This window comes from Globicephala melas, chromosome 15 (assembly GCF_963455315.2).
Source record: "Globicephala melas chromosome 15, mGloMel1.2, whole genome shotgun sequence".
NCBI classification, from domain to species: Eukaryota; Metazoa; Chordata; class Mammalia; order Artiodactyla; family Delphinidae; genus Globicephala; species Globicephala melas.
The window spans coordinates 8,072,619-8,096,827 of record NC_083328.1 but is presented as its reverse complement, the minus strand read 5'-3'; the positions used below and the strand labels follow the sequence as shown (position 1 = coordinate 8,096,827).

The 24,209-nt window shown below is 53.3% G+C and overlaps 1 protein-coding gene across 6 annotated transcripts in view; it reads right to left on the bottom strand.

Moving 5' to 3' along the window:
* CUX1 (cut like homeobox 1) overlaps positions 1-24,209 on the bottom strand; it is a 372,569-nt gene that overhangs the window by 15,457 nt on the left and 332,903 nt on the right. The window contains exons 22-24 of one of the 6 annotated variants that reach the window (XM_030872089.3): positions 22,899-23,087; positions 16,595-16,859; positions 8,496-11,419 (exon numbers count right to left, since the gene is read on the bottom strand). The exons of 3 other annotated variants lie outside the window; for them this stretch is intronic. In XM_030872089.3, coding sequence (XP_030727949.2) covers positions 10,717-11,419; positions 16,595-16,859; positions 22,899-23,087 — 1,157 coding nt within the window. In that variant the 3' untranslated portion in view covers positions 8,496-10,716. Of the gene's footprint in view, positions 1-8,495; positions 11,420-16,594; positions 16,860-22,898; positions 23,088-24,209 lie in introns of those variants that run through there. 2 more of the 6 variants (XM_030872088.3, XM_030872090.3) reach the window with 2 other exon arrangements.

The window sequence follows — 24,209 nt, the reverse complement described above, 5'->3', positions numbered from 1 at the left end:
TCGATTTGGGTGTCCTCCCTGCCTGTCCGTCACAAATGCCACCTCCCACGTCAAGGCCACTCTGGTGAAATCTGCTAGCCTTTTCCCAAGTGCCCACCAACGTCACAACAGTTCTCCACAGCCCTCTGGGTTCTCACCCTGGCTCCCCACACGTGGGCCTGCAAATTGCGTGCCCCCCAAATCCAGCATCTAGGGCCATGGAGGAGATAGCAACACACCCCAAGGCAGCCACTTGAAAGCCCTTTGAAACACCAGCAGACCGACTGCTGTGGACGACTCACGCACTTTAATAATTACATCATCGTGTCGCCTTACCCCGTATAAACCTGCAATTCCCCAGTGCATCAAATAAGACACATAATTTTGCCCAGAGCCACTTAACCAGAGAGAAAGGAGAAAGGCCGCGCACAGGGAGGCGGAACGCTCTGCCTCCGTGGGGGCAGCACCCGACTGCAGTCAGAGCGTGAAATCTTGCTTGTTCTTCTGCCTCTGGAGCTGCCCGTTTACAAAAACAAGAGTCAGCCCTGCAAAACCATGTGCAACTGCAGTTCTGCTTAATTAAATCTCACGGCAAAAGCACTTGGGGGAGATCTTCTGGGTAAAAGGAGTTTGTGCTAAGTGCTTTTTTTTTTTTTTTACATTATATCTTTTAATTTAGTTAAAGGGTCTTTAAAAAGTGGGGGTGTGCCTCAACTAGAAACAGAAAAGGTTCCCAGTGAGGTTTAAGTTTCTCAGCGCCAACCTGGGAGAGCCTTACTGGTTTTATGCCAACTTCTCCCATGGAGGGTGGGTGGGCAGACACTCGGGGACAGCTCTACACTTCCACACCCGAGTGACGGGTTGAGACAGGGGCTGCTGGGAGCCCCTAGCGCGGGTGGGAGACTCTCCCTGCTCTGGGGTCTCCTATGGAGGGGAAATTGAGTCTCGTTTAGCTCACGGTTCTGTATCACGTGTGGCAGCTTCACATGCTGAAACCTACACATCAAGGCGCAACGAACTAATATACCCCCTCCACCCCCCGCACCAGTCATACATTGGTAAGGATGGCAATGCTTTTCCAATCCTGTAAATCTCGAGACGAGAAGCCTCCTCGGTCACAAGCGCATAGCAGCCAACTCTGCAGGGCTCTCCCACCTCCAGCCCCGAGCGCTGGCTGGAGAGGCCCTTTCTCAGGAGCCGATCATGCTGGAAGCCCACAAGACACGGTTCCTGCCTCCGTCTTCCCACCCATTCGCCTGTATTCACAGGTGCCCTGAGTTTGTCCTTCTTCACGTCACAGGAGTCAGGGACGAAGCAAGAGACCCCACAGAGCAGGCTGAGGCCAGGCCGCCGGCGCCACACCCTACACGGTCGCCCGCCATTCCTGGTCCTGTGAGACTCGCGATGGTACCCCCATTTCACAGACAAGGAGGCGGCTGCCAGGAGGGCCAGCGCTTCAAAGGTACCCGAACGGTAAGGGCGACACAACAGCAAGCAGCGATGCAGGCCGCGACGGGGCACGTCACCGTGTGCCCAGACGGCGACCTGAGGACCGCAGGGCCTGCTGGTCCCCAGATCCCCGCGCATCCTTCCCCCGGCCCAGGTTCCGGCCGACGCCTGCCCCGACGCCACACGCCCCAGGAAGCACGGGAAGGCGATTCTCGAGGTGCCCTTTGGACCCAAAATCAAAGTGTTTGCTGCTCCTCCTCAGGCCAGAGCCCTTTAAATAAAAACGACCCACACGTTCTTGTGTTTGTATAAAAGATATTTACTTCAATTATCACACCTACGGTGCTAGTGAATAATAATAATACATGGTGTGAGTTTCATACAGTGATATTGCTTCTCCATATCATATAGGGACCGTTGTACAGTGCTGAGAACAAACATCGTATGGCTAACCAAAGACAGAAGGGACAACGCCCAGGGGCCGACGGGTGCCTCCCCCACCCCCATGCCAGGCGGATCAACTTTTGACTTACCGTGTCGAAAACAAATAGCAGAAATAAAATGTTACTAGAGATGGCTCACAGCAACACAACAGAGACCTTCTCAAAGCTATTTGTACAAAAATGATGGTTTTTTTTTTTTTTTTTTTTTTTTTTGGTCAATCGGGTCGTTGTGAGGATTAAAAAAAAAAAGTCTGTGATTGTGAGTATGAACAAATGAGCTCTAAAAACATCTAAGACTTAGTGCATTACAGAAAATATAAAATACTGCTAAAATGTAAGACACCACAAGACACGGGGTGCGGGGGGGAAGCTGAGCTTATTAGGAGTCATCTGGAAGAGGCCCGCCGTGCGGCCGGCCGTCCTGCGCTGTGTTAGTTAGTAGTCTGGGCAGGAGCGTGGCCACCCGCTCTCATGGCAAGTAGTTTATTGCACAATCGCAAAGAGCTAGGTCTTACTCAGTGGAAAGGGACGTGGGGGACACCGCGTTTTCTTTTGCTTTTTCCCGCTTTTATTTTATAACAAGCTATCCGCAAATGCTTTTGGAAGTTTGAACGAATCCTCATGCCTCCAAACTGCACAGCATTTTCTGAGGGGGTCTCAGAGGGTGGGACATGAGATGCCCGTTTTTCCGAGGAGGCAGAAAACGGTTTGAGAGTGAGTGAGTGAGAGAGAGAGAGAGAGAGAGAGAGAGAGAGAGAGAGAGAGATGCATAGACTACTTGGAGGGAAATGAAAACCCTTTGGCGGGGGAGGGATGGGGGCCGTTATTTCATCAGAGGGCTTTCTTTCAAAGAGACAAGGACAGAAGCAGGACCCCAAATGACGTCAGAGGAGGGAAAGTCACGGCACGGAGAGTGAGTCGGCGGTCGGTGGGCCCTTTGGGAGCCCCACCTTGGCCTCCACCACCAGTCCCACTGCACCCCAACACCCGATGAGCAAGCAACTGGGTGTCTTGCTGGCTGTGCCTCTAGCCACAGAAAGCTGTGCCCCTGGTCCAAACTTCCTCCGCACTTGACCACGTGAAAGGGGATAAGGGACTCCACCCCACCCCCCTGGGGTGGGTCCTTAAGCCGCAGCCGGACTAAGAAACACGGTTGTTCCTCAAGAAGGTTCTGACCAACTTTGCAGGCAAGGAAAACAACAACAACAGAAACAAAAGCCAACCGAAACCTGTCAGCCCATGTGAGCCTTGCCGGAAACCTCTCTCACCCGAAGTCAGGCTCGACCAGGCCGCCGCACCCGCTCTGCCCGGGGCTCCTGAAACGTCATGAACCCAGAAGTCTGACCAGAGGCTCTAGGAGGCTTTGGGGAACTGAGCTTTGCTTTTTCTAAGTCTCCTCTATAGCTCCTCACGCAAGCGTCCTTCAACCCGCGTTTCCTTACATTGGTACATTTTTTTTTTTTTTTGTTCATCAACTCTCTCATTTTGAAAAGTTAGACGTGTGGAGACCACCAGTGTTTGGGTGGCTGCCCTGGAGACAGATGTCTGATTCTGCTGGAGAAGCCCCCGCTGGCCCCCCCCCGCCCCCGCATCTTCAGACCCTTGGGTTCTTTGGGGCGGGGGAGGGCAGGGGGCAGAAGACGGTAACCACTGGAGTGATAGCAAAAAGCATTTATGACAACAACAACGACACAAAATAACAATATACTCCTGGTAAGTACTTAAAGGACTAACCTAATAATAAATAGAAGAGGCTAGAAATAATTTTTTTTTTTTTCTCAAGGAAACATCCTTTTATAATTATCCTCACGCACGCTGGCGGGTCAGTAGCAATCCATCTCAACAAGAAAAGGTTAAGTGCTGGAAGGGATAGCTGTGGTCTCACACTGGGGAAGGTTCTCAGCTGCTGAGTCACAGACCCCCTCCGCCCGCCCTGCCACCCAGCCAGTTCTGGTGGGTGCCCGTGGGCCCTACACGCCTAGCTTGGCGGTCAGCAAGAGGCAAGCTGAGATGGGGGTGGGGGGGGATGCCGGGGAGGCCCGTTTTCCCTTCAGTTCATGAACACACGGAACTACAGTGGACAAACTTGTCCTACTCCTCCACAACCTGAATCGCCCTGGTCTAAAGCTTACTTTGAGTCATTTGGTGTGCAATACGTTACCTCTTAAAAATGAAGAAAAGTGATTTCTATTGCACAGAGCTTTCACACATAGTCATCTATTTAAGTGCTTTCTGTTTAAAGCAAAGTAGGCAAAAAAAAAAAAAAAAAAAAAAGAGAGAGAGAGAAAAGAACAAAAAAAGGAAAACGAAAAGGAGAAAAAAGGGAACCAGAAAACAAAAGCAGCCCCGTGCCACTTCAATGCATCTCGCTGACTGGTGTCTGGTTTCACCAACGGAAGTCCCAATGCTTCCGTACACACTGTGCTTCTGATTATTCTCCATAGGGGTGTAGCCATGACATTGGGATATAAGGCACCTTTCCTTTCTGATCACAGAAAGCTTGATTCATAGCATATAGCATATTTTGTGGTAGAGATGAAAGCCTAAACACTACAGAAATTACAGTAACACAGACTCTACACTATTGGATAAGCTAAGATGATCCATGAAAAGCAACTCAGAGCTGTTTTAGATGTTGAATGGCGGGGATGGAAGTGCGTATTTATGCCTAGCCTAATGTCTTTCTCTCACTAGCCTTTTTTTTTTTTTTAAGGTCCTTCACCTACAATGCCCAACTTTTAAAATTAGCATTTTGGAGGAGACTAGGCGCTTTGGAAATGTCTTGTTAAAGCTAAATGTCACTTCATCCAAAAATGAAAATGGGGAGGATGCCACTGACAGCGTGGACACAGTCTCTTTGGAGGGAAGGTGGTGACGGAAGGGGTGGTAGCAGGGCCTGGGCTGGTGGGGGCACTTCCTGCGATGGGACAGACGGTGGTGGTGGTGGTGGTGGGGAATTGCATGTCCTTCTTCCCAGGGATGAGGCGCCCAGGCTGCTAGGGCAGGGCAGACTCCAGGGCAGGGCTCATTTTATGCTCAGCTCGGCACTGCCCACGCCCCTTCCTCTGCCACCTCGATCAGCCCCGAGCGCTCTGGCCTCGGTTTTCTGCACATCTCTAAGGGTCTCAAAGCCTTGATCTTTTTGGAACTTTAATTTGCTTTCCCTTCGTTTCCCAGTAGTTTTCATCTACCAAAAGGCAGCGACGGATGGGAATGGGAATGAACATTGCCAAACTGGACCATCCTCTTAGCAAGCAGGTGTGCTGGCCGGACCGACATTCAGTGCACTGGGGAAACAGACGTACGGCATGTTGGAGTCCCAGGCCATCACCTTGACACTTAGGGCAGGAGCTCTGCCTCGGGGGGTCACAAAGGCTACCCTAACGCCATCAAGGCCCAAACGAGACCGCAGCAGCAGCCGGGGGATTTCTAAATGTAAGCTCCTCCTGGCGAGCGCTTCCAAGTTCTTTCCATCAGAACGCTCTGGCCACCACACCTAACCAGCAGCCCTAGGAGCTGGTTTTCTTCAGCACGGGGCGGAAACTGGCCTATTCTCTGGGGAAGAAAGGGTCACGTGACTGAAGACTGGGCATGAGGGCTGGAGAAGGCCGTATTCTCTCCTGTCCTTCAGAAGATTCCCACGGAGGTGCTGAAACGATAACCTCCCAGTGCCAGAGACAACAGAGCTCCCCGAGGCCAAGTGGGAATCCTGGGGAAGTGACCTCACGTGGCCATGGAGGGGCAGCCCAGGGCAAGGGAAATGGCTGTGACGGATCTTAACAGCTGACCAGGAATGGACAGAGTGCAGAGGCGGCCAAAGGCAAGGCCCTCTGAGGCCCGAGACGGCCCCTGCCTGCAAAGGAAACAGCTGTGAGAGCTTCAGGAACAGGTGGAAGCCACGAGGAGAGCCCCCGTGCCTCACAGAGAACAGCTGTCTGTCCGTGTTGTGCAAGAGCGAAGCCGCCTGGACTCACGGACGCCACGCCTCTAGGTTTTCCCTTCCCGGATCCCACTTGCCACACGCTTCTGAGGGGTGAGGGGTGAGATCGAGTGGGAGCATGGTTAGTGAGGTAGAAGGGGACACATGAGTGTGACAACAAAGGACATCAGGGAGGGAGCCACACCTCCAGGCTGAAGGGGCGCGGCCACCAGCCCACCACGCTGGCCAGGACCTCGCCCTGCTCTACCCCCTCCCTCCACGCAGCTGGCTTACTGGCCTCAGAGAGGAGCAGCTTGGGACGGCTAAGGACAGACTCTTGTTTTCACCGGCTCGTCGAGAGGTGCCTGCCACAGTGCATTTAAGGCAAAGGCTACTGTCCCCAAGTTCAAGACCTAGTAAATCACCATCGCTCTTTCACTCTGTGCTCATCCCTGAAGGACGGCCCGTTATGCTCCCCCTGGCTCCTCTGCTATTTTCAGGGAGGTTTGTTTTCCTACAATCAGAGGAATGAAAAACATTGCATAGAAAGTCAATAGAGTTCATTGATCACCCCTGCATGTAAGGACATGAATTCAGGGAGAACAAAGAAACCCAGGCCAACTTTAGCCGGAAAGGCACCTGCCTGCGGACAGAGCTGTCCGGTGACTCTCGTCCCGACCTCTTAGGGCACGACTGCTGGGTGATCTGAGGGTAGTTAGCTGATGCCAGAGCTTGCGTACAACCTGCCCTCTGCTTGGTCTGCTCAGGGCTGTGGGCTGATGTGGCCCCAGGCATGGAGGCGTTCGGGTGTTTCCTTCCTCCTGGAGCTGGCGGCTGGGCCTGGGGCTGGCTGGGGAGGGTCTCTCGCAGCCAGAGGGAGAACAGACGCACACTTAACCCAAAGCTCTGTCGTACTGTGGGTCGGGACCAACAACCAGCGTATCTGGCTTTTAAACGGGGGGAAAACAAAGAGGCCCACAGGAGGGAGGTGAGCAGGGAGGCATTTGTGCTTTGGAAGTTCAGGGAAACTGTCCCAGGGAGGCCATGAACTCTCATCTTTTTGCCTCGGTCACTTTCCCAGACGTAGTGGCCATGGCTTGAGAGTAGTCATACAAGATCCTGGCATTTCCTGGAGACTTCTCCCCAGTCTGCTGACCGTAAGCCACCTTGTGTCGTGATGTGCTTTGGGAAGGTAGGCTCTGAGGAAAACCGAGTTAGAGCTAGATGGCTGCGGTAATCCTTCCTAAAGAAGGGCGGTCTGGTAGACAGAGATCACAGACAACCGCAGGGCTGGGACAGAACCCACACCCCTTCCACCTCAGACACCACAGGAGAATGTGGGCGGGAACCAAGGGTCGAGAGGCTGAACGTGAACACTGATTGTATGCGGAGCCTCCACTCAGCCAGCTAAGTAATGGCAAAAACCTTAACTTACGAACACTGCCTTCAATTAACAAAAAGAAGCCATTTAAAATGGTATAATGGAGCTTGTAATTAAGTGTTAGTGTTTTGTACGAAACCGTTTTCCCCAGGGGAGAGGTACAAATCAGCTTTTTAAACTGATGGAGCGGAAAGAGGAAGAGGTCGGCTGCCTGTGGGAGCTGCTGCTTGGAACGCCAGCCAGCTGAAGGTAAAGCCCACGGAGAGGATGCTGTTCAAGGCACTTGAATATTGCTTCTCAGGATGAAAGACCAACCCTGGACTCAGAATGAGGGGCGCAAAGAGGAGGGGGACACTCCCCCCCGCCAGGTTTCTGTTATTTAGTGGCAGCTCTTAAAAGTATTATAGTGACAGCTTAACACAAGAGATCATAGTGTTGGGATCGCAATCAAAAAAAAAAAAAATAAAATAAATAGAGAAAAAATACAAACATGGAACTGCAAGCAAAATTTAACCAACTGATTGTATCGAGCACCCAGATGTAAGCCTGGCAAGAAAGATAGAATGGAAATCAACAATAACCTAGTTTAAAAACAAAGAAACGACAACAAAAATGACTAAATTGCCTGAAAGAGCCAAAGCGGCTGTTTTAGACGGTACTATTTGGCCACTAGGATGGACAGATTTATACTTTTTCAATTTCCTCAGATTTCACACCTTAGTAGGTAACAGTCATGCCTTTAAAACGAAAATACTACCCTAGTATTCCCTGTTAACGCCCTGCTTTTCGTTCTAATGAAAATCAGGCATTTGGAGATTGAGCGCACGTGGTGACCGCATCCCTCCGCGAGGTTTTCGTGGAGAGGGCCACACAGTGCTGTCAGGGGCTCTGCTGCTTGCTGTCCTGAGGGTCACGAATGCAAACTCGCTCTTCTCACCGCACCTGGATTCAGCCAGATGTGAATCCGTTTTCCCCTTAAGCTCCTCCATGTTGAATTCTCTGCTCACCGAACCAGATTTCAAGTTCAGAGATGATATGCAACCATCAAAAGACAAACGGCCTGCCTCCCAGCCTCCTAGAGCCTTCTGCAAACTTCTTATTCATGAAAAGGCATAGTCTTTAGTGTAGTGACTCTTAAACTTGTGAAAACTTGAACTAAGTGCTGCAGTTGCAGGTTAAAAGACTGTAAATGAAATACATAATTTCTAAAACATCATGCAAGAAATGTGGTTTCACATCTTACAGTCAAAGTCCTACAAGTTAATTAATACAAGCACACTGAGGTGTAATAGCGGGAGCATACCTTTAAAATTAGAACTCCCTCCCACCCCCCCAAATCAAAAAAAGGTAATATTAATTAAACGTAAGAAATAATGAATGCACCATTAAAATGTCATCCAAAGATGTTGACCTAAGACAAAGGTTTCAATGATACACAATACGGTCAAAAAGGTTTCAATCAGTAATATACAGTATGACAACTACATCTTGTAAATTATACCCAATACTGCCGGCAGTCTATCCCGCTAAAGAATATTTGCCCCTCTCATCCCTTCCTAACAATCAGATAATAAAATACAGCACCTATAAATAAGCAAAAAAAAAATATATATATATACCGAAATCATCTATTGTTAGTTTAAAGATATGGCAATAAAGGAGTCTAAATTAGCAAACTTGTAGAAGCCATAACTGATAAAACAGCTTATTGAAAAAAGGTGGCAGTAATGCACTCTATGTGTGCACAGGTACTTAAGAAAATACACAGACGTATAAAATTGCACACACGCACACACGCACACTCTCATCCACCTCTGTTCTCACGCATATACACATAGACGACAGGAGGAATCAGAGACAAGTTAGACTTTTGATTTGTACTTAGACTGCCCTAAACTGTGCATAAAAGAACGTTCCAAGAGGCAAAATGAATGGAGGGCCAACGGTCTGGTCTGGAAGTGAAGAGCATCAGCGTTTTGGTGTGAGTTTGGGCCATCTCTACGGGGGTGGGAGCCGAGCCCAGACTGCCACGTTCTCTCTTCTGCAGGGAAGGAAGGAGGCTTCCCACGACGTCAACAGTCATCAGTGCTTGTGGTGGGAAGAAAGGGAAGGAGGGAGGGAGGGAGGGAGGGAGGGAGGGGGAGGGGGGGAGAGAGAGAGAGAGAGAGAGAGAGAGAGAGAGAGAAAGAGAGAAAGGGAGGGAAGGAGGGAGGGAGGGAGGGGGGGAGAGAGAAAGAGAGATAGAGAGAGCGCGTGTGCGCATGCGCAAGCCCTGCCCAGGCCCAGGGAGCGGCGTCCCCTGGTGGGGCTCAGTCCATCAGGTGCCCGGGAGAGTGGTGTGAGGTGCGGTGCCTTCTGTGTCGTGGAAAGACTGCTGCCTACGAGGGGCCCTGTGTGGCCCCAGATCTGCCTGCGGCGACCTTCGCGGCCTACTCTTTCCTCCTTTCTTTCAACGCTCGTACGTGTGCAGGACGCACTAACACAGACGTAAGACACCATAAATTAAACAAAATGAACGGGTACATGCTACAGTTCTAACTTGTCTCCTACACCTCCGAGATATGAGGTCTGATCAGCGTGCTCTGCGGTTAGAGGTTAAAAAGCAGATTATAAAATACCTAGATTCGGATCTTTTCTTTTTGTCCTGATTTGGCCTAGAATGGAGTGTATTGAACAAACCCTGGTCAGCAAAAGCCCAGAGTCAGTTAAAGCTATGGATCAATGTGCACTACGTGTCAGGATTCTATTCACGCACGAGAAAACACTACGTCAGCTACCACAAAATCAGAGAGTTTCCTGATGTGACTTTTCTTTTTGTTAAAAAATATGTGAAGTAAATGTGTTTTACTTTAATTCAAAGTTTCAAAGGAGAAGATTCTTTGCTTGAAAATATTTAGGAATCCAAACTAGTGTGTTTAGAGTCGGTTTGACTGTGCAATCTCTTAGTGGCAACTGAACAGCTACAAAAACTTTCTTTTTAAATTTTTCTGAAAAATCCCCCCCCCCTTTTTTTCCTGGTTTAAGAAGATAATAGTGTATTATCGCTCTGAAGCCATTAGATGGCAGATAAAAAGCCCCCTTTTAATATGTGGGTTTGATTTTTTTTTTTTTTTAAAGCCCACACGAAAGAGGAGGGCGCAAGGCAAAGCTGTAAGAGTTATTCCAGAACCTGTGGAAATCACTTAGGGCAATAAAAAAAACACTTCAGGGTACAAAAAAGCTCGACTACACACTTCCGTTTTCTTCCTTGAAAACACGACATAGATTGGGCTTAATGCTCCTTTGTTTTCTATATGCACCTTGGCCTATGGCGATTTTGCCCTGTGGCCCGCAGGGCGGTAAGTGCGCAACAAGGTCCAGGCCGCGGAGTCGGCGCCCCCCCTCCTGCCCGGCCCGGTTCGGCCCGGCTCGGCCAGACTTGGCTCGACTCGGCCCAGCTCGGCTCGACTAGGCCCAGCTCGGCCCGACTCTGCCCTGCCCGGTCAGGCGCGGCCCGGCTCGGCCAGACTCGGCCCGGCTCGGCGGGACGGGCGGGCGGCGCCCTCTCAGAACTCCCATTCGATGGGCTCCTCCCGGCTGGCGGCCTTCTCCAGGCGGTGGATTATGCTGTTCAAGTTCGCGGCCTTCTTCTTCCTCAAGGGGTTGTCTCGCGAGTCCCTGGCGCCCGCTGCCTCCGGGAGGCCGAAGAGGCTCTGCAGCGAGCTGGGCCTGCGGGCGGCCGCGGGCGCGCTGGTGCTTGGCAAAGCGGAACTCCTGTCGGCGCCGTCCCGGGCCCTGCACGGGCCCTCCCCCGGCGGGGCGGCTGAGGTAGCGGCGTCCTCCCCGGCCGCGGGCGCGGCGGCGGCGGGGTTTGGCACGGGCCCCGGGCCGTCCGCGGGGCCCTCGGGCGGCGGCGGTGGCGCCTGGGGCCGGCTCTCGTCGGTGGCGGCGTCCGGGGCCGGGGTCCCCGAGGGCGGCGGCTCCGCCTTCTCCGCCGGCCGCGGCGCCTCCTCCCGCTCCTCCGGGGCCGCGGCTGCGGCCGCCTCGGCCGGCCCTCCTCCCTGAGACTTGGCGGCGGCCGCGGGGCCGCCCGACTCTTCGGCATCCGCGGCGCCCGGGCCCTCGGCGGCCTCCACGCCGTCGCAGCTGTCGCCCTCCGAGCTGGGCGCTGCCCGGCCGCTCCGGGCCGACGGCGAGTCGCTGGCCCCGGCCTGGCCCTGGCTCCCGGCCTGAATCTCCTCAATAAACAGTTCTCTGCGGATCCGAGACCTACGAGACACAAGCAGGGGGGCGCCATGAGGGGGCCGCCGCGCACGGGCGCTCTGCGCCCCTTCCCTTGCGGCCTGAGCCTCCTGCCATCTCCGCCCCGAGACGCCCTCTCTCCATCCACCGCACCGCATCTCACACTCCCACCCGCCGAACAGCCATTGAGGCCCCTGTGGGCCCCAGAGCAGAGCAGGGCCCGCTCCTGGGCGGCCCCTCTTTGAAGCCGCCCCGCCCTTCCCAGCCAGGAGCCAGCAAAGACCCCGCGGTTTCCTAAACTCGGTGCCTCTGCGTAACCTGTCCCTTGGCTGGCACGCCAGTCCCCTCTTCACAAGGATGGAGCGCCAGCGTTACTTATTTAATGGCACGGTTCCTCCGCCTCCGTGCCAGTCGACCTCCAACCAGGCTGGGAATGGCGAGGTCCCATTCTTAGCACACCCCAGGCTAGCATGGTGCTTGGTGTACAGTGATCAAGGGCGACTGAATTCATATGTGGAAGGAGAGCATGAACGATAACCACTGCTTCCTCATCTGGACTTCGTGACAGAGAACCAATTACTAGACGGCGCCCAAAGTGAAAATCTTCAGTGTCCCGCTCTGAGCCACGGGCCAGGCAGGGCCTCTGGTCAAGGCTGAGGCGGGATTCTGACAAATTATGTATTTCAACTAACTCCCTCGTCTAAAAGAAAACCAGGAAAGGGTCATTTCTGATCAAGCAGGAAGGAGACCAAATAACGTGCTCCAACGCACCAAGCATGTTTTAATCAAGCTGAGTTCAGCCTACGGTGGAAGGTGTGCTTCACTGTTTTGTGGGGTCTGGAGGAAACAGCTACAGAAGGGCCCTGGCCTTCCCTGTTTTTTTTTTTTTTTTTTTTTGCGGTACGCGGGCTTCTCACTGTTGTGGCCTCTCCGGCTGCGGAGCACAGGCTCCGGACGGGCAGGCTCAGCGGCCATGGTTCACGGGCCCAGCCGCTCTGCGGCATGTGGGATCCTCCCGGACCGGGGCACGAACCCGCGTCCCCTGCATCGGCAGGTGGACTCCCAACCGCTGCGCCACCAGGAACGGCCTGGCCTTCCCTGTTTTGGAGCCTTTGTGACGTGATGAAAGGGCTGTTGTTAAGTCTGTTTTGTCTTGTGTTGGAATTTCTCTTCCCATCACGCTCACAGTACTGGGCTCAATCAGAAGTCTCCCTAGGTGTTTCTTCCAAAGAGCTGAAAGAGCCTCTGATCGTGAGCCAACTGTTCGTGGAAAAGCATCTTCAGGGAAATGAGCACCAAGCCCAGTGTCCTGCAGAGACTGGGCCTGCAGAAAGCCCTGGGGTTAGGCATACACGAAGATATTTTATACGGTGCCTATAACTCAATAAAGGTAACATTTTTTGAGAACCCACGATATGCCAGCTCCTGTGCTGGACGTAGGGAGGCTGGGGCCAGGGAGAATCCGGCTGTAGTTGAGTCCAGTATATCAGAACTCTGGTCACGGTTATCTGCTACATAGTTTTTTGCTCCACGCATAGGGTGAGCTCTGACCCTTGTCCTGAAGATGATTCCTGAGCCAGAGCTACCCGGGTGAGATCCTGAGGCCCCCCAGAAGTTCCCAGGGATAACGGAAGACTTTTCTCCTTCCCTTGGGTGCCCTTGGGAGCCCGTGAAATGGCAGCTCCCATAAACGGGTTCCTGGGCACTTTGCTGGGAGGGCGAACCTGCTCTTTACTGGCTTTTATGCCCTTTGGCAGCCAGAAATGCCCATTCCACCCTGGTTACGGAGGTGGGAGGCTAGCCGGGCAGCTGAGGGTTTGGTCCCATCCAGGCCACAGGCCCACCCTGGACTAACTCTGAGTCTCAGGGGCAGCCTGGCCCGGCTTGGGGAACAGGCCTTTTGGAACCAGGCAAAACCTGGGTTTGAAATCTGGCTTGTCACTCCCTAGCCGGGCAACTTGGGCAAGTTCCTTAACCTTTATGAGCTTCAGTTTCCTTAGCAGAAAAATATGGAGAATAGTGTCTTCCCTGCAGAGATGTTACAATTAAATATTGATGTATACTACAGGACACAAAGTAGACCAGAAAAGAAAAAAAAAAAAGGAACTATTCTTCTGTTCTTACCATCTAGCTGCCTTTTTAACGACAAAGTCCCCGTTGTAAGCACTGAGGCTGAGACAGAAGGGCTGAGGGAGGAAAGGGACAACTTCATGCCCAGGGCCTGGGATCCAGGCTGCCACCCTCGCTGGCTCGGCTAACGTGTATAATAAATAACCTTTCTCTGTAGAACGGGGCTGGCAGCAAGCACTGAATTCGACTGCTGATCAGAGGAAGTGATGAGATAACATCTACAAAGCTCTTGGCCTGGTGCCTGGCACATGTTATATGCTCAGCAGATACGAGACGTCATCCTTCTTAGCCTAGATTTGTCTCCATGTCCCTGAGGAGGATCATCTTCTGGTCTAGAAAGATCAGGTCCCAGAAACAAATCTGCTTTTCAGACACACGTCATGCAAGGCTGACAGGACGCCATGGCTTTTAGGGCTTGGAAGAGTTTCTTCTAATGGACCTGTTCTTCTGCAGGAGACCAGGTGTCCTGTGCTGTGTTGCTCTGAAATTCCTGGGTAAATGGTCACCCTAGAGTACTTCTAAGTTCCTTAGGGTGAAAGGATAAGAGGAAGTAAAGTTTTATTTTATTTTTTTGATGGGGGCAAAAATCGACCCCAAACATTACGAAGGGTTCCAGTGGCGCAGTAAAAAATAAGTCAAGTTCTGTTTAACTCCTGTGGAAAGAACCTAAGAAACTGCCCTCTCGCTTAGGAATTAAAACGCGTTCAGCGCACGTGTGCTGAGTGCTACTGTGCGCTCGTCCTCGTGTGAATCTCTGAGGGATGTACCAGGTAAGCGGGTCTAGTCTAAGCATTTAAGCGGAAGAGCTAAAGCCACGGAGAGAGTGCTCGCTCAGCTGGAATCTCTGCTCTGCACTCTTCCTTTGGGTGACCTTAGGCAAGGGACTGCAATTCTTTGGGCTTTATGCCAGTTCTGAATGACCTGGTGTCGCTTCTCATCCAGCCTATTTTGTGGCTTATAAAATTCTTCTCTAGTTCAGTTCTTCTTTCAAGACTCTGCCGTATCATACCTCTTCCAGGATATTCCATCCAGATCTCTGCAGGTGAAACTCACCTCTGCCCTCGGTTGTGCCACTTGACTTCCCAGCCTGCTTTGTTGTGGAGTATGTTTGACAGAAAGCATTTATTGCGCATCCACCTACTCTAGGTCCGGACCTGAGCTCATGGCTAGCTTTTGAGGTTCTACTGCTATTCCTCCCATCTCCCCCTTCTCTCTTTATAGTTGAACTTGCTTAAATGCTCAAGCGAGGCATCTCCACAATGACCAGCTGGCATTACTGTGGTGGTCAGGAGGCCAGCTGGGAAACGTGGAGAGCACGTGCCCTGGCCAGGAGGCAGTGACTGCCACTCGACTGAGGCCTGTAGGAGGATCTGGAAAAAAAAAAAAGGTGGCCCCAGCAGGGCCGGGGGAAATGGCTTTGGAGATGTTTTGTGCGACTGGTAGCACCTTTACCCAGATACTCAGCCATCTACAGCTCCCGGCACCCCTGTCCAGGGTTATGATTCTTGGATTAAAATGGACATAACTCGCAGAAGACTCAAAAGTACACATTCAAACGCACCTTTGTGTCTAGAAAGTGAAAGGACGCCTGGCAAGGAGAGGCTCGGGTGAGCTTCTGCCCACGTTTCCATTCACTAGCCTTCACTGCACTTTAGTTTACTACTTCGGAGGTTTCCTTCCGTGCAGAGGGAGCTCTCCGTTATTGTAACTGCTGACCTTACTCTGCCTCTGTTTTCATCGGATTGGTAAGTTTAGGATGATAAGCTAGCCGTGCTCCGCTCATGTACTTTGTCTTCTTGGGAGCCAGCCTACACACGGGGAGGCCTGCGGGGGCCAGTGGTGCCGTGACGGATAAACTGGCCTGGTTTTCAGGGTCAGGGAGCAAGGCTGTTTGGCTCTCACACTAAGCTACATCTGCTAACGTGGCCTTCATCAGCAATAAAGGTATTATTTTGACTCCCATCTAATAGTTAAAAATTTTCCAATTTGTTCAGAACCTGGGAACAATTGTGCCCTGTCAGAAGCTCCAGCAGAGCCTATCCGATGAGGCAGGCCCCAGTCTGAGACACAACTCCTCCCTCTAGCCCCTGACCGTCTGTGATCTTCTGTTACCTGCCACTTACTTCAGGTGAGGAACCATGAGGGCTCCGCCTGCACTGGTTATACATGTGTACTTGTCACCTTGGTATAACCAGGAGCACCTACCCCAGTTCTGCTGAGCCCTAGGGAAAATGATGTTTTGATGGGAACTAGCGATCGAGATGGCCGCATACAAGGCACTAAACAGGCAGGAATTTCCATCAGGCCACTGAGAGTTCTTGGTTTCTAGCAGTAGGGAGTCTTGGTTTTAGCGGTGATCGCCAATTCATTATCTGTCAGTGGATCTCCGTTATCTAATCCAAACATTTTACCCCAGTCCTTTGTTCTAGAGGAGAGCACTGGGCCCTTCCCTCCTCAGGTAAGTTATTTAACCCCTCTGCGCTTTATGTTTTCATCTATAAAACGTGGAAAAAACTATATCTCTTACACAGTTGTGAGGATCAAGTGATACAGTGCTGGTTACAACACATAGCTCAGTGTCTGTAGACCTAGTAGATGCTCAATAAATCTTCATTAACTCATGACTTTCCCAGAAGAAAGGGTCTTACACTACCTAATTGATTTAATTACAAAACTAATCAAACTAATTTGGAAAACAATACTGTACAAGACCCTGAGAAAGCGTTAAAAAAATCACCAAATACACGGTCACTACTGTGGAACCATGAATGACTACACTCTCCCTTTTTAAATGATAGCCCTGAGAGATTTTTGTTCTGGTCTCTAACCATATGACCCTACGTCTTTGGGGTTTACAACGCCAATACGAATAAGAAGCCAATTAACTGACCAAACACCAAGTTATCAGTCCCCAGCACGTGTCCCTGTGCACGGTGATCAGCCAGCGTCTGCGGTACCCGTCGGCCTCTTCCCGGGGGCTGAGCGCGCGTCCTCTAAGCTGCAGCTGACCTACTGGGTGAACGCGCGTCCTCTAAGCTGCAGCTGACCTACTGGGTGAGAGCAGGGCCGTACCTGTAATTGTGGAACCAGTTGATGACGGTGCTGGTTTTCAAGTTGAGCTGGGTGGCGAGCTCCTCGATGGTTTTTGGTGACGGGTATGGCTTTTGCTGATATGCTCGTTTCAGAGCTTCCTTCTCCTCGGGAGCCAGCACCACTCGGGGTTTCTTCAGCTGGTGCTGGGGCTGGGGGCTGGCGCCCTGGCTGTAGTCGATGCCAGTGGAGGGGGGCTCGCAGGGCTGGCTGTCGCTGACCGAGCTGTGCCGCCGCTTCATGTAGGCTGAGGGAGGGAGAGGAGGCAGACTGAGGGGCAGGCCCAGCGGGGAGACCCGCCCCGGCCCGGCCCGCCACTACGCGGTACGCCCTCCGCCCTCCGCCCTCCACTCCCAGACATTGCCGTGTGGACTGTGGCAGCTCCCTGCTCTTCTGAGAGCATCTCGAAACACCTGGGCTAGAACCATTCTGAAACCGAACACACGCTCATCGAGGACCTGCTCTGTCGTGACGTGAGGTCCCCGTCTGTCCCTGCATGACCCATGGTTTAGTGGGGACACAGAGAAGTATACAGATAGGTGACCCCAGTAAGGCGTGATAAGGGAGGCAAGCGTGGGGCGCCACGGAGGTGGGCGCTGAGGGAGAGTACTCAGCTCAGCCTGGGGAGGGGGCCGGGGAGGCTTCCTGGGAGACGTGGTGATTATAAACTGAATCTTGAAGGACAAAGGGATTAACTAGAAAAACTAGGCAGCGAAGTGAAGATGGTAGGAGGCTGCTCCAGAAAGCGGGAATGGTGTGTGCAAAGACACACACAGAGGCACGAAACAGCACGGTCAAAGTGTGGTGTGTGTGTGTGTGTGTGTGTGTGTGTGCGCACGCGTGTGCACATGGGGTGTGGGGTGTGGTGGAGTTGTTGGACCTAAAGGTGGAGAGATGGGCGGCCAGGGTAGGCCACAAGTTTGGACATTACCTAGAAAGCAGTGGGAAGAGACGAAAAGATTTTAATGAGGGGAATGATGTGATCAGCTCTCTGTTTCTGAAAGGCTGCCTTGGCGACAGCTCGGAGGGTGGAGTGGGAAGGACTGGAAGGAAGGAGCCCAGTCGGGAGGAAAGAAGAATAAAGATTTGCACCAAGGCAGCGGTGATGGGGCCGGAGAAAAGCAGGCAGATGGTGGAGCTGTGAGGGGTGGGACTGACAGGACGTGGTGGCTGACTCGGCGAGGGACCAGAGTGAGCGGCGCTGAGGACGGCCCCCTGGGCTCAGGTGTGGGAGGTGAGGTGCGTGCTGGTGTCACTGGGCTGGGTATCACAGAAGGGGCAGATTAAAGGGAGAAGATGATGGTTCGTCTTGGGAACGTGGAGTTTGAGGGGTCTCTGGGTCACCCACGTCGAGATGTTCTGTAGGCAGTTGGAAAGACAGGTGTTAAGCTCAGAAGAATGGTCCGGGCTAGAGAGAGGAACTTGGAACCACTAGAACAGAACCTGTAGTTAAGTCAGCGACCTTGATGAAAAAGAGCAAGGCCGAGAATGGAATCCTGGAAAAGCCCCACATGCAGAGGGTACCCCAGGAAGCAGGAGCCGTGAAGGATACAGAGACGGGAGGCAAACCAGGAGACAGCAGTGTGAGGAAGGGATGAGTGAGCAGTGAGGGTCCCTGTGTCAGTGCTGCAGAAAGGAAGGTCCCACAAGCACCCAGGATGTCCTGGGTGCTTAGACATTAGGAGGTGACTGGAGGCCTCGGTGAGCAGATACAGCGGAGCTGTGGGAGCAGAAGCCAGACTGCAGTGGACTTAATAGTGAACAGGAGGTGAGAAAGTGGAGGTAGTGGGCAGGAGTTACTATTCTAAGAAGCCTAACTGTAAAAGAAAAGTGAGAGACAGGATGGCTTCTAGAAGGGCAGTCCCAGGTCGAGGGTGGCCCTTTAAAGATGAGAGAGAGCTGATGTTTCCAAGCTGATGGGGGAGAAGACAGAGAGAGCTGGGGCTACAGGTGAGGGAGGAGACGGCCACCGGAGGTGCATGAGGTGGGTCCTGAATACAGAAGCAGGAGCGGGGGACATACAGACACATTTATAGGGACTGAGGTGGGGAGAGTTGACAGCCTTGGTTTTCTTTATGAAGTAGGAAGGCAGGAGGAGAGGTGATCTGAAGAGATGGAAATGGAGTCTTGAGACAGGTCGGTGAGAAATGGTGGTGGGGATGGAGGGGGTGATGGCGGGGGTGGGGAGAAGCACAGAGGACCCTACTGAAACCGGAGATACAAATCTGAGGCGGCACCGACCCGCGTAGGTCCCAGACGCCAAGGAGGTTGGGTGAAGAAGACGGGCAGGGCGCTAAGTCAAGGCTGGGATTTGCAGAGAGAACCAAAGTGGGGATCAGGGCGGGGGCTGGTGTTCTGGGGAAGGAGAGAAGGGCAGCAGAGGGCAAGCTGCTGGGGGAAAGCCTGGGAGGGGATATCCAGGCTCTGGAGGCCATCTGGGGTCAGGTGGGATGAACGGAGAAACGTGGAAAGGTGGACGGACAGCGGAATGTGGTCAGTGACGGGGCACCTGAACTCAGGCTTCGAGAGGTAGAGTAGTTGTGGGCGAGGATGCAATTTGGGGAATCAGGGGTGGAGGAGGTCAAAGAACTTGAGGCCTGGGTGCTGCACAGGTCAGATGGGTCTTAAAATTCCCCTGGATGAGGCAGGACATGGGCGTGGAGGGAGGCGCTGATCCAGGGGCCACAGTCTTGAGAAAACGTAGACAGGGAGCAGGAGGTCGGCGGATGGAGGTGGGAAGGGCCTTCGAGAAAACCTGCTGGACCGAGCTTGGAGGAGGCTCCTAACCCAGGAGTGGAGGAGCGGCCAGAACAGGGCTCAGAGGTCAGGAAATGAGTGGCCTGGAGGGCAGAGCGGCTGGCGCGAGGGGAGGACGTGTGCTGTTCACATGTCTTTTTACTGTGGAATAAGGGTTAGGAGCGGTGGGCAGCGGGCTGAGACGAGGCTCAGGGACTCAGGGGCGACTGTCACCTGGGGATGTGCTGAGTGGGCTGCGAGGGAAATGGGGGGTGATTCCCGGGAGATATTTGCTCTACCAGTGCTACGTGTGCTTCGTCTGCTCCTTTCTGTTGTTACGTGTCATTAATCACCAGCTACGCTTCAACTCAAAAACCATTTGGACTTCTTGAGCAAACGAATAATCCACAGAGGTCATTCTAGTGAACTAATTTGGAATACGGTCTGAAAATTCCTCAAAACTTCTTACAACTGACGAAAGTTGAGAAACAGTGTTATTTAACTCCAACGGCACGGAGTAATAAGAGCAGTGTGTGTCAGCAGGGGCAGACATTGGTCATCTAGTTCTCACAGTTACCCTACGGGAGACAGACCGGTATCATCCCTACTTACAGGCGGAAAAACTGAAGCCTAAGAGTTCAGTGATTCACCTGAGGTCACACGGCTAGTGAGTGACAGAACTGAGGTTGACCTAAGTCTGCTCTGGGAAGCACTGCCTGCCCTGTGCAGCCAGATGGTGGCCAGCCCCGCTCCCCGCCTCCGCCCTGCCCCGCCACGGCACGGGAGCGGGGCCCGGGGCTGTGTCCACGGGAGCCGAGGGAAGTCAGGGAGACACACTTCAGCAGCACTGACATGTGGGTCTCAAATGTCTCAGAAGACTATCAGGGTCCACCTGTAGCTTCCGGGGAGGGGAGCCCAGCCCCCGAGCTAGCTGAGGCTGCGTGTGTGTGTCTCCACGTGCTTGGAACTGTGTGAACAGGTAGGTTCAGGGCTATCTCGTGAAGGGAACAGAAAGCAGAGGGCGGACTAGGGTAGAGAAAGAGATTTACAAGAACGAAAGAAAGGAGAACAATAAAAGATTTGCGCTAAAGGGAGAAGCAGCAAAAGCTTTACGGAAGAGGAGGAAGTGCAGCACACGTGGGAATTGTACAGTCTGCATTGCCTGCTGCAGAATTTTTAACGTAGGCTAGACTGGGGGGCAAAGCTTATTTTCATCTATTTTAAAGGGATACAAATTATTTTAATAACTCTCATTTAGTGAGCGCTTATATGTGCTGGTTGTTATACTAGGTACATTCTAATCCTTACAACTGGAAAAAGCATTACGTCCATTTTACAGATGCAGCAACTTAGACTAGGGAGTTACTTAACATGCCATTTTATGATTAGAACTCAGACAGAATTGAGAAGATGATCTTCTCCCCCTAAAATGAATGTGGTGAAGAGTCAAGAGGCTACAAAGAAATGAGCCTGGTCTGTCCAGCCAGCCCCCTCGCGCTGGGCGGGTGACCGATCGTCTATGGAGATCACAGGAAGTGCTGTGCCCTGGGTCACCCGCTGTTGTGTCTGAGGGGTCAGATGCCTCGGCCTCCCGCGGGGGCTGGTTATGAGCATCCCTACCAGTGAGAGTTGACGGGGGCCCTGCAGCTGCTCAGGGACTTTGGGATGTGAGGAGGGGCCTGGGCCCCAGTGAGACAGTAACTCTTCTGTGACACAAGATGGCGCCCAGAGCCTGTGCAGGAGGGAGTGGAGGCCTAGGAAGCCCCCAGAGATCTATTTGTGGAGGCTGAGGTCCTTTCCTGCTGGCCCAGGAGCAGCACAGCAGGGAGTGGTCCGGCCAGGGCCCGAGCACAGGAGGCGGCTTCGAGAGGGATGCCTTCTGGCAGAGCAGCAGCTCCAGAGCCGCGTGGGGCTCTTGTTGAAAGTGTGATGGACGTACTGGGTTCATGATACCATTCTCTCTGCTTTTATGTCTGAAATTTCCCATGATAAAAAGTCACAAAGTTTTGCGTGTGTGTGTGTGTGTGTGTGTGAGACGTGGCACCAGGCCTCTGGAGCCTGCAGCACTGCCGGCAGCTGCCTGGAGCTGCCCACGGCTGCGGCCTGTGTCAGAGCTTTGGTCTGCAGCCTGAGGGCGGGCAGGGCAGGAGCCCCCCAGAGGGCCCCGGCTGGCGTGGCAGCCGCTGCCTGGGCACGTGGTCCCGGCGTGGCAGGCACTCGGCCCAGGGCAGCAGAACACATGCATATCTGAGAGCACTGGCTGTGAAGCCTAACAGCCCACGTTTAGATTCCTGCTTAGGCCAGCTTGAAGTCAGGTAAGTTTCGTGATGCCAGAGCCCCGTTTTCCCTGGATAATAACATCTCTACCGGATGGAGTTTTGTGGGCTGAGTGAAGTCTCAGCACAGTGTCTGCAAATAGGAGGCACTCTGAAACTAGAAGTCTCTAGAGCAGAGACTCTCCCTCCCCCTAGGAGCCCAGCCCGCTCCCCGGTTGGGTGAGGACGGTGGTGCCCGGCTGGAGGTGAGCAGCACACGCCCCTGGTGAACTCAGAGGGTACGAGCCTGGGCTCCACCCGCCCCCGGCTCAGGCGCGCTGGCCGTGGGGCCGCGCACAGTCGCGCGGGTGGTCGTGATGCCCACTCTTTGGTGAGGTCCCCTGCAGAAGCTGAGGAAGGGGGGCGGTCACAGCTGCCTACGGCCAGACCAGCAGCTGGTGCCCACTCTTCCACATCTAAGGGATTCAGCAGCCACCAGGTGAGCTCGCAGCATTAAAGGCGACCCAGGACTGTCCCCTCCAAGGGGAGGACTCAATGACGAGGGGCGGCACGTGCAGTGCAAACCAGGACACGGAGCAGGTGTCACTTCCTGCCACCGAGGAAATCCCTCAGGGTTTCTCCTGTGTCGTAACCTGCAGCAGAACGCTGCTCAGCATTTGAGAGGGCTCAGGGTGCGTCTGGAGAAGAGAGCTGCCCTTAGCTCTCTAGGAGGTCGTATCCTCTACAGCCCCAGAGACTATAACGTAACGGCAAGAGAGAGGTCTGTCCTGGCAGGAATTTGCTCTGCTGTTCTCCGGGCTGGGTGACCTCCAAGGAGGCGGCTAACTTCTCTGAACCAGAGACTTCTTATTTACAAATGCATTTTTCAACCACCTCTTTGTGGAAGCCCTGCCATGTGGTACTCGTGCGATGAAGTGTTTTAATACCCCACCCATCCAACAAAACAAAAGACAACAAAGGAGCCACCACCAAGTGGCCTTATTCTCCTGAAGAAGAAGAAGGTGCACTGGTCGCCAGGGTGACTGAGGAATGATCACAGCCCCCCCCAGGGCTAAATGCCTTTGGGCTCAGGCTGCTGGGCAGAAAAAGCCACAAATCTTCCCAGTCCGTTTCGGTCCTCATCGGTGGATGACCGTCAGAAGATCCTTCACCCTGCCTTACAGTCCCTTGGGCATGGATCAGTGTGCCTCCTCAGCTCGGTGTGAAGGCTTTAAAAGCAACAGCGCGTTTATAAATGAGAAAGCGATTGGCTGGGGCAGGCGGCAGGGAGTTACCTTTCTTTTCCATCCGTTTCATGTCCATCAGCTTCTCCACGTTGTTGGGGTCGTTCAGCCACAGCTGCATCCGGACAAAGGGCTCCCGCCCCTTCAGACTGAGCTTGTGCCAGGGCTTTGGGCGAGCCAGGAGGTCGGAGACGGAGCCTTGGGTGAGCCCTAGGATGGTCTCCCCAAACAAGCGCTGACCTAGAGAGAGAACGCAACCAAGAGTGATGTCACTGCCGAGACCCAGAGATCTGGCGGAAGAAGCATGTGTCAGGTTAAAATCAGAAATGGGGGTTCGAGACCCACAGTCTGATCAGCTGGGTCCTGGCTTAGAGTGAGCACTTTGTAGAAGCACTTCCTCAACCAGACTGGTACCAGACTCCACTGGTGATGGAGTCAGTATTACTCTTGCGTTCTAGCTACACACAAGGTTTCTCTCAAAAAAGCCTCTGGGCTTCGGATGAACCGAGGCCTGGAGGACACCTGCGGCTTTTATCAGAGGTGGTTAATCCCAAATCCGAGCTCGGGAAGTTGAGCAGCTCATGGGGAGACCTTCCTTTTACAGCCTCAAACCACAGGGCCGTCTGCACTGGCTCCCTTCACGATTAGTGAGGTTACCAGGTCCTGCTGAGAAAACAGGCCACTTGACCCAAGGTCACAGCAGGAAAGAGAAGAAGAAAGAGCTCCTCAGCTTTATTTTCCTGAAAAGCAGGCCATTTCCAACTCTAAAGTCTGTGCCCGCAGTTCAAGCAGCCCGCTCCCCAGGCTGATCAGAGGCTACTGCGCTCTGGAGAGCACAGCGCCGTTAGGTCTGCAATGTTCGTCGGAGGCTTAGAAAGAAAATGTCTCTTCTCTGAGAGCCATTCAGCTGCCAGTGAAGAGCGGCCACCACTTTTTTTTTTTTTGCGGTACGCGGGCCTCTCACTGTCGTGGCCTCTCCTGTTGCGGGGCACAGGCTCCGGACGCGCAGGCTCAGCGGCCACGGCTCACGGGCCCAGCCGCTCCGCGGCATGTGGGATCTTCCCGGACCGGGTCACGAACCCGTGTCCCCCGCATCGGCAGGTGGACTCTCAACCACTGCGCCACCAGGGAAGCCCCCACCACTTTTAAAGGTACGCACGAGAACCAGGCACAACCTGAGGGCCTGGACGGGAGGACTTAAATGAACAGGACTGCTAGTGGAAGTGGAGACCGGGATCAGAGGCCAGTGTCTGGTACCATAAAGCCTATGGATCACGACACCGGCTCTGCCTCTTAGTGCAGGGGGACCGTGGACGACCGGCTTGTTCCCCCTGCGGCTCATGTCCTCCATCTGTGAGAGGG